Below are 10,955 nucleotides of genomic sequence, written 5' to 3' on the forward strand. Positions count from 1 at the left end.
TCATGTTAAACTTGTATTAAAGTTTTTCTTCATTACCCATTTAAGCCGTCTCCAGCCATTATTGTAGACTTCTGTTGAAGTGTAAGTATACATTGAAAAATGTAGTTCAATGTAATTAGATCTAGACTGTGTGATTGTAAGTTTAGCCATAAAGAGTATATAGTGATGACTTTTAAAGTGAAATTATCACAGGCTATATTGTAATATCAGAGTAGAGAACAATAATTTGTCTTGTCAAGTTGTATTCTAAAGTAACTGAACCAGCCTGTGAATGAAAAAAGAGATAATTATTTAAAGCTCTGGATACAATTGTGGTAATCAACAGTGTAACAAACATTTCAATATACGTTTGACTTGTTTTAATATATTCTTTTAAAACAAGTGGATTGTGTGCTGTTTGCTTACTGTTGAAATTTATCGCCAACAAGTCACAGACATCTATTATAAAGAATCTGGTCCATACACAGTAATGACACCTAATAATGTAGACAGTTTTTCAAAATGAATATGTGGCTATTGAATCTCATCTTGGATGATGAGGAAGTGAAAAGGCTGAATCCTGTTTGTAAAATATCTGTTGGAAATGAGTAAAAGAAGATTAGCATATCTTTTCAGGGTTTGTTGTATAGAACCTTGATAAATGGCATGAGTAAGGTGTGGTGGAGGATAAAAATTCGTGAGTGAGTGTTTTTCTGCAAGTTGATATGTATAAATGACAGCCTTTTCTTGTTTGTTTTGTGTGATATCTCAAACAGATGCCATTTGTCAGGTAGTAAAGCCATGTTACAATGCAATCCATTTTTCCCTTTACTTTTTAGATTGTTTTCTGAGCAATTTTGGCACCTCAAGTCACACATTTGCAAGGAGAAAAACTAGTGAGGTATATGCCATTTAAATAGCACAGATAGCCCTCATGTAGCTTTGTGAGAAATTCAAAACAAACCAAACTAAGCCATTGGAAAAGGGTGATGGTTGATTCTTGTATCTTGGATATACAGTATATACTTACTTTATACTTACCTTGAGGTGAAAAAAGGTGCGGACTGTCTTCCTACCATGGGTTGGAGGGTTTTTCACAATATTGCTTGGTTTTTGACTGAAGTTGACCATCTGTGTACGGTCTGTCATGCCATAACCACTCTACACCTTGGAGCACATCTATTTTAACTTTCTCCACTTTCCTGTCTGTAGGTAGTTCTTCTACAGTCTTTCTTCTACGGGATTGAGATTTTGGTATACTGTGGTTTGGATTCCAACCTATTTGATTTTCTCTGCATTTTTAGTTGTGCTCCTTCCACTTTCTGCCAGTGTATGCAACACCTCTTTCCACCCTGGGCACAGAGTATACCTGGTTCAGAAGTGTTGCAGTCTCCCACGTGTGTTTCTCTCCCAATGGTGATCACACTTCAAGAGTATTTTTCTTACACTTTTTTCTGTCCCTCACACTGGTTCCTCTTCTTATTCAATGTGGGATTCTAGGTATACATGTGAGGTAAAGTACTGTATCAGAAGTTATTATTTTCATACACTAAAAATATATTTCTGTTATGGACTTACTTTCTCTCACTTCCTCCCCACTGAAAATTGGTGCTTTCTTTTCTACCTAATCTTGAAGTGATAGTTTGGTACAATCCAATAGAGGGAGCCACACATTTTAGTAGGGTGTGTCGCACTACTATTGGTAGAGGGTTGTTGCATGATGATTTACATGCGAGACACAGTTGAACTACATTGTGGCATATAGAGGGCACACTGAATGTGAGGGAGATAAGTACCTATCTGAAATGTGTTTTCGTTATAGGAAAATACTAACTTGTGTCACATTAGATAGACATAGAATTCAGAATTTTTAGAGAAGGGAAGGGTGTTATCAGATAGGAGGAAGTACAAAGTGATATATATCTTGATATGAAACTTTGAAGTGTTGCAGCTAAAAATTGTAGTATCTAAATTTTTTAATTGTGATATGTTAAATTTATTTATTCATCTGTGAGAAAATGTTTCTTACATAAGATGAATGCAGAGTAATTCTACTGAATTTGTTATTTAAAAAATGACCAGGTATTTACTTGAATTTCCATAGAAATTTACTATTTTTTTCATTTCCGAAATATTAACAGTTGTATTTTTGTAAATAGAACAATACAAAATTATTCAAATCTCTCCCAGATGAAATTTTCTTTTCTTTACAGAATTAAAATGTTTTATAACTGTGCTGTTTATCTTAATCAGGAGTATAAAATGGATTATGGAACTTTTCATTGTAATTCTGGTATACTTTTAGAGCAATCCATCCCAAGTTGGAGCCTTTAGATCTTGCTGAAGAATATTGGTTGCTGCGTGATAGTATTGTGCAGTGCGAACTTCTTCTATTGAGGGTGCTGAAATTTCAGGTCTCTGTTGACCATCCACACAGAGTAAGATATTTAACTTATATTGTGAGTTTGTAATGTTTTCAGGTCTGAAGATATTAACACACGGTGCCACAGGAGTGGGTAATTTCAGACGTGCAACTTAACCAGATTTTGTTGTTTTCTGATGAAGATAATCCTTAGAACTTAGGTTAAATATATTAACGCATGATGCCACAGGAGTGTGTAATTTCAGATTAGGTTAAATATATTAACACACAATGCCACAGGAGTGGGTAATTTCAGACGTGCAACTTAACCAGATTTTGTTGTTTTCAGGTCTGAAGATAATCCTTAGAACTTAGGTTAAATATATTAACACACAATGCCACAGGAGTGGGTAATTTCAGACGTGCAACTTAACCAGATTTTGTTGTTTTCTGATGAAGATAATCCTTAGAACTTAGGTTAAATATATTAACACACGGTGCCACAGGAGTGGGTAATTTCAGACATGCAACTTAACCAGATTTTGTTTTCTGATGAAGATAATCCTTAGAACTTAGGTTAAATATATTAACACACAATGCCACAGGAGTGGGTAATTTCAGACGTGCAACTTAACCAGATTTTGTTGTTTTCAGGTCTGAAGATAATCCTTAGAACTTAGGTTGAATATATTAACACACGGTGCCACAGGAGTGGGTAATTTCAGACATGCAACTTAACCAGATTTTGTTGTTTTCTGATGAAGATAATCCTTAGAACTTAGGTTAAATATATTAACACACAATGCCACAGGAGTGGGTAATTTCAGACATGCAACTTAATCAGATTTTGTTGTTTACCTCTCTTTAGGTGTGTCCCCCAGTGGGACAGTGGTATGTTTATAAACTCGCAATGATATAATCTAGGGTTCGATTTCCTGCAGTGGACACAGTAGATAGCCAAATGTGGATTAGCTCTGAAACAAATAAACAAACAAACTTTTTAACTGTAAGTAGAAATATAGTTAGAAAGTGTGCAGGCACACACACATGTTTGTAAAGAAAGCAAATGTGATTGTAAAGCATAATGTATATCAGCAGTTTAAAATAAAAGTGCCAAAATCATTTTAACGTTATTAGAAAACAAAGTGAAAACAGTAAAATGGTAAAGAGGAGAAACAAATGCTACTAACTTCAAGCTTTGCTATAACATCCGATCTTTATATACATATAACAACTGATATATATTGAAGGAAAGTGTTTAATATTGCAGTTACATATGTATGTGTTGCAAAGTGTAAAAACTATAATAACATTTGATGTAAAACTGATTTGGTACTTTCTTAACGTAATTGTTTTCATTCATTGTGTTAAGTGCCTATTTTCTTGAAGGTATATACATGCTATAAATGTTCTTATTGGGACATATTATGAGAGATATGTTAAAACACTTTGTAATGTAAGGATATGAAGTAATTGGTCCATTTTTAAAAAGACATTGTTATTCTTTCTTTGATTTATATTAATTTGTAGTTGTTCATTTCAGTTATAGCTAACCCTTTAAAAAGTAAAAGCTGATTTATCATTGTAATATTTTTAAGTTTCCTACGTTTTTGATACGGTATTTCCCTCCTTCACAAGATTAGCTATTCTCGTTCATTGCTGCCCCTATATTCAAACGTTTTATTTATGCATGCCACAAGTGCATGCTCCCCCCTATTGGAATTAAGTGATTCCAACATGTCTCTCATGTAAATCATCATGCTTCACTTCTCCACGAATAGGAACATAGTACACTCATGTGATGCATGTGACTCCCTCTGTGCACCTCTACTGAACTATCACTTTTTCTTTGGCAGTGCTTGTACTCGGACGTTTTTTTTTGTCATTCTTTCACGTTCCTACTTAGTATACTCATAAAGTGGTATTCATTTATTATAACTTCCAGATTTTCTGGAGTTTGAAATTTGCCTTCATTTATCCCAGTTTATTCCAGTCACATTCCAACGATAATATTATCATTTCAGTGGTCACACCTACGACTAGCACTACCTCACAAGCCGCAGATGCGGGCAACTCTGCATGGTTTTTATCAGTGTTTATTCTCCAGGAGATTGAATGTTAAAAAGATTGGCCTCTTTCTTCGGTTCTCACCCCTTTCGTCACCCACACCGTTGATGTTTCATGTTTCCCTTTATTCGGTGTTCTGTATATGGGTTTTTTGTCATCTTCAGTTCATTCGCTCTTTGCGTGGCTTCTTTGCTTTTGGGTTAGTATGGTGTGGCACTGCTGTTTGTTTTCCTTTCCATTATTAATAGGGTTTTACAGTCTGTTCCTTTTCTTCTCTTGTCCCTTTTTGGGGGTGTTGACCTGTGGGTGGCACCTGTTTGCAGTTCCTCTCTTTTCAAATATTAGATCTGCTCGTTTGGGCCCCCTTGTACAAGATTCATATTTTTGCATGTCATGTTGCTGGTACTCTCGCTCGATTCTCAGCTTGTTTTTCTCATCCCGACACATTCTATCCATCGGAATGGTCTTTTGATTCTATTGTTTTCTGGTGGCTTTGTCTTCCATGGGATTCCCACCACATAGATCCCATACTACATCTCTTAACCTTCTATTACCTCTATTTGATATCCAGTACCTCCTCCTCTAACTAGGGCTGTAGATGCCTTTGGCCGGGATTGGTCCCACAAGTTCTTGTATGCTCATTCCCCTATCCTCTTACTTCCATGGGTTATCTCCCTCAGCCCTACCTGTCTGTGTTAGATCCTTCTGATTACTCCTTAATGGCCAGCTCAGCCATAGTTTCTGTGACTTCTCCAGCTCCAACTTTTATCTTCACTTCCTTTTTCTCCTGCCCTTCACCATCCACTATGTTTGCCAGTACTTCTTCATCTGCACATTCACATTGTTCATCTTCATGCATGGCTATTATTCAGTCTTTGGCGGGGATCATGTTTATACCTGCAGCTAGCTTTCTTTTAACTTGTTAACTTTTCAGTGGGTGTTTATTGGCCTAAACCCTTGTGTCATGGATGGCAGAGTTTCTCCCCTGGTTTTTCAACAATCAGTTTTTAATCATCTCGATTTTCAGTTATCAGGCAGCCTTGTCCCATACCTTTGTTTTTTTCCCAATAATATGGAATATTTTACCTCACCTGTCCTTACTATGTTTATTTGTTTCTTCTGGATTAGTTGTCCTCCCTGACTGCCTACCATTCCGACCTGGGATATTAATTTGATCTTTTATTCCCTCACTTTACCATCATTTGCATCACTTTCCCTGTGTTCCATGTTTTACCTCATACATAATTCCTTCTCCTCTATGCCTGTTTACTTCAGAGATCAGATTGGTTTCCCATGATGTTTCTCGTACATTTTTCCCACCCCTTCTATCCAAGACATCCTCCTTTTGCCTAATTCCCTTCCTTTCATTTCCCACCTTTACCCTCATCCCGATCCAGGTTGACTCCTATGTACAGTCTGTGCTCTTCATTGTTCTATTGCCTGTATGGCTTCCTTCCATGGTGCCCTCACCAATTGTGTTCAGCTTTTGATCCCATTGGCTTACTCTCCTTTGTTAGGAATCTAAAATTTGACATCCTTATCAGCCATAGGGCATGAGCATTACACCTAATACGTTTGTCTCCCCTTATCTACACCATATTGCAGTTTCTTCCTCGTCGGGTTTTCATCTACCACCTTTGACCATTTTTCATACTTTGGTGTGACTCTAACTGGGTAAGTTTCTATTCATTATTTCTTTCCTTTCAGGGGCCCTTGCTTCATTAGTCACTATTTGGATACTGCTTTGTGGCGAGCTGTGCCTGACCAGGTATCCTTCCATTAAAATCAACACTCTACAGCCATGTTGAATTGCAATCTCTACCTTGGCTTCCCAGTGTTCACCAGTGAGATGGGGTGTTCCACAAGATCGTTTGAAGGTGAATAACTTTGTGACGTTTTTGCTTCATAAACATGTCCTTTCTGGACCATACCACCCATGGACTGCATGGGTAAAGCAGAGTGAGATAGCTGCCCCTTCCTGCCATGACTTGATTGGTTAAATCAGTATGGTCTGCTTTTCAAAATAGGGTTTCATGGTCACCCATTGCACTGTTTCCAGTGATGACGTTCCTTTGTACTCTTCATCACGTATTTACTCTCCTTTCTTCTAGTGGAGTATGGGAATCCTTCCAGTTCCAAGCTGCTGGGGTGGTTAATTATGAAGGCACCCTCCTGAATGGGTTCCACAAAAACATGGCTATAACTATTCAGTCAAGAGTAGGTGGTGTTCTGCTGATGTAGATGAGACATGGCTTCCAGAGGAGTTGAGCCGTCACCTTACTGGATGATGTGGCCTCCTCATAGCATTTATATGATTGGAGTTGAGTCATCGAAAATTGGGAACTCTCATCCTACTGTCATATGGATGTCAGTAGCTTGTGGCCTGGTGTTGGATTTAGAGTGAACCTGTCAACATAAGTTCTCACACAGGTTTCCGGTTGTCCATCTTCCTCCTTCAATTTCTTCCGTATTTTGGGCCACAGTGGTGATACGTGGGATTGTTATGGTTCTATCCCTGGCCATCCCTCATTCTCTCTTCTTACAGGGATGTTATTGGCATTTGGAGGATACTGGCCTGTTTCACGGTTGAGGGAATTGATTGCATGCAATAGACATTCTTTTGATACAAAATGTCAAGTTCTTGGATCAATAGGCCAGAGCTAATCCTTGTGTTATACTTGGGAATTGGAGTGGTTCTCGATTCCCCAGTTCTTGGGTTTGAGGTGAAGATAGTATGATGCACATCAAACCCTCACACAGATGTTGGTACCCTGTGAGGAGGTTTTGGGTGTAATTGACTTACCGAGTACGGGCTGCTGCATCCTAACCACTCTACATGTAGCACCACATCCTTGTTTATCCAACTTTCTCATTGTGGGATTGAGTTATAATATCTTTCTCTAGTTATTATCACTTTCCTACTACATTCTCTCCCACTCAGATGTGCTCCTCTCCTTTTCTGTCCTTATATCTTACACATTCCATACATGGACAAAGAGTATACCTCGCTCAGACATGGTGTGGTTCCCCTCTTCAGATCTGACTCTCATCTACAGAGGTATCCTTTGGATGCTTTTGGGGTGGGGGTACATCTGTTCTACCCTCACACTGGTCCCTCCTAATCAGTGTGGGATTCTAGCTAATCTTGTGAGTGGAGGGAAATAATGTATTGGAAGTTATAATTTTCCTATAATGAAAATGTATTTCTGATAGGTTCTTCCCTCAGCTCACACTTCCATTTTCTGCCAAACTTTGAAGTTATAGTTTGGTTGAGGTGCATAAGAGGAGGGAGTCATGTACATGTACTATTGGTGGAGACCTGATGCATGATGATTTACATGAGAGACACATGTTGGAATCCATTAGGGGGGAGCAGAAGGCTTGTGGCATAAAAAGTTTGCATATAGGGGACAGCACTGAACTAGAATAGCTAATCTTGTGAGTGGAAGGAAGTACCTATCGGAAATACATTTTCAGTATAGGAAAATTGCTAGAATAGCTAATCTTGTGAGCGGAAGGAAGTATCTATCGGAAATACATTAGGAAAATTGTAACTTTTATGCATATACAGGTACATCCTCATTCTATTTTGTCCTTACTTTGATGTGTTAGCTAATGTAATATTGTGGTAACAATAGTATAAATTACATCTATGTTGTGTGTTGGAATGTGTTATGCTTCACATTCAGTTTTTTATTTGCGTCTTTTTATGAAACTACCTCCATAATTTGTTTTTCCATTCTTGAGTATATAGAATGGTGATTAATGGTCAAAGATCATTTGGTCTTTGGGATGTCAACACAGTGAAGTAATACAGTTAACCTGAATGGAGCCAAAACCTTGTTTGTTACTTCAGTCAAGACTGAATTAACCAATATTTAGAGTAGGCTGCTCTTTGGATCTTGGATTCAAGATAAAATGTCACCTAAACTAATTGTTATTCAACCAAACCTGTTTTGAAACTGAAATGTGTTATTTCGTTTTACTGTGGGGGAAGAAACTACTGCTGTATTGATTGTAGTGTTACATGTTATCATTAATATTCAGGCTTTTTTGTTCTGTATTTACTAGCCAATTCTTTTAAATGAATTAAAGAAAGGTACTTATGTAGCTCTGCAACTAGTGAACTATTTAAAACCATATAACAGTTGAGTCTCTGAATTTTACGGCCATTCTAAAGGTCATAAGTTTGGTTTACCCCTGAGGCCAATAACATCTGCTTGCAAGTCGCCAACAGAAAGTATGTTTTAGATAGACTTCTGCACCCGTTATTGGATTTAGTCCTTGCTCATATCAATAGCACATATTATATTCTTGAATAGTTATATAATGACTCGCACCTCCTTCATGATAATTATATTCTGCATATGATGGACGTTGCTCAATTATATCGTAGTATCTCTACTGAAGAAGGGATAGATTGTGTTATGACTATGATAAAAGATTTTAAATATTTCAAGTGATTGGTTAGAAAAAGGTTTGTGTTAAGTAATGGGTATGTAAGATTTAATGGGAAATTTTATAAACAAATCAGAGGAACAGCTATGGTAATAGGATAGCTGTAATATTTAGGCATATACTTGAACTGAAAATGCTTAATTCTTGGAAAACAGTAGGGAATATTGGCCCATAAGTCTGGTACAGATTTATGGGTGACGTATTTGGAGTGTGGAACATGAATTTAGAATCTCTTATTAGTTTCCATGAGTTTTTGAATACCGTTCACCTATTCATAAAATTCACACTTGCCTGTGGCATACCAGGTAGGAATTTACCATCTTTAGACACTACAGTTCATGTCAAGGATCAATCAAGCAAGTTACTAAAGCTCTTTATTTGCATTTCCACTTGCATCATCTCCCTGCTGTAAAAAAGAGGTATAGTTATTGGCTACCTTCATAGGATTGATAAAATTTGTAATAACAAAAGTATGGGAGGACGCTGATGACATTTTAGATGTTATTGATTAAGTTGTGTTTATAAGCCATTGATGTTGAGACTACTAAACATCTCGTGCAATACACTGATGTCGAGAATATAGAGATTTATAGAAGGTGGACAGACGATTAAGTGATAACCATACAAATAGTGTAAGATGAGTGTAAACAGAGACAGACAACAGCAGAAGAGAGTAAAGTTACTGGCAAGAAAAAGTTCAGCATGAAGTTAACTACTGCTGAAATGATAGGCCTAACATTTAATATGTTAGAGTAAAACTAACAGTGGAAAAGGAGATAAGAATAATAATTTATTCCATCAAAGCATGGTTGTAAAGTAATTGAATCAGACTAAGCATACTTCGACAAAAGGAACAGAGGAGATTTTGAAGGAAGAAGACCAAATGATTATCGGCAATTCGTGCCACAATTGTAAGTGAATCACATACAGAATACTAATGCGATAGTAATAGAGAAGATAATTTGGCTTGTCAACTGAAATTCTAAAGCACTAAGTTGACTTTTGACAAGAAGAAGAAGAGAACTATATAAAGTGTTTTATGATATGCCTGTAATCTCTATAGTGTAAAGAATTTGTTATACTTACATTTAACTTGTTTCAAATATATATATTATTTTGAAAACAAATGAAGTACATGCTGTTCATTTATCATTGAATTTATCACCAACAAATCACAGACACTTATTGTAGAAGAATACTAAGCCCAGCAGCAACACAGTTTATATTTATATTATTAAGAAGTATAAGTAAAAGCCTTTTATTTTGACAATTGATGAAAGAATTATATTTTTAAATTCTGACAGTATATGATGGCTGTCATCAGTGGGGTACTGTAGTCTTAGTCAATTCAGGTGCTTTTGGCCTAGATACACCAGTTTCTGCCCCAATTAGTCCCTTAGTAGGTCAGTGGTAAGTTTACAGGGTTTGCTAAAATACAGGGTTTGTTTTTCTGTGGTGCCCCAATTATTCCCTTAATAAGTCAGTGGTAAGTTTACAGGGTTTGCTAAAATCCAGGGTTTGTTTTCTGTGGTGCCCCAATTAGTCCCTTAATAGATCAGTGGTAAGTTTACAGGGTTTGTTTTTCTGTGGCGGGCAGAGTACAGATAGTCCATTATGTAGTTTTCTGCTAAAAGGAACAACAATAACAATGGCTTAAATCAAGTATCTTTTATTTTTTGTGAAAAGGTTAGAATAAGGACACTATTACATGCAATTAAAATGAGTTTTGATGTTTGAAAATATTTTTAAAGAAAACATAAAGCAGGATATTTACACATGTTTATTAACATTTAATACATGAAATAATTAATTATGATATAGTTACAATTAATTTCAGAGAAGAAGAATATTATTGCTAGTAGCAATCCTGAATTTGCTCATGAGAAAAAATGTTGTGTTCTAGTGGTTTCAAAAGTTAATGTTGAGGCTGATTATAGGAAAGTGATAAATGTGGTATTTGTATACCAACAACCATGAAATCACAGTACTTAATTTTATATACCACAACCATGAAATCACAGTACTTAATTTTATATACCACAACCATGAAATCACAGTACTTAATTTTATATACCACAACCATGAAATC

The 10,955-nt window shown here is 36.4% G+C and overlaps 1 protein-coding gene across 1 annotated transcript in view; it reads left to right on the plus strand.

Moving 5' to 3' along the window:
* The window catches only part of LOC106470214 (cyclin-related protein FAM58A-like), a 57,337-nt gene that overhangs the window by 41,148 nt on the left and 5,234 nt on the right, over positions 1-10,955 (plus strand). The window contains exon 4 of the mRNA XM_022398814.1: positions 2,285-2,417. Within this exon, the coding sequence (XP_022254522.1) occupies positions 2,285-2,417 (133 nt within the window). The remainder of the gene's footprint in view (positions 1-2,284; positions 2,418-10,955) is intronic.

This window comes from Limulus polyphemus, unplaced genomic scaffold, assembly GCF_000517525.1.
Source record: "Limulus polyphemus unplaced genomic scaffold, Limulus_polyphemus-2.1.2 Scaffold3884, whole genome shotgun sequence".
Taxonomy (NCBI): Eukaryota; Metazoa; Arthropoda; class Merostomata; order Xiphosura; family Limulidae; genus Limulus; species Limulus polyphemus.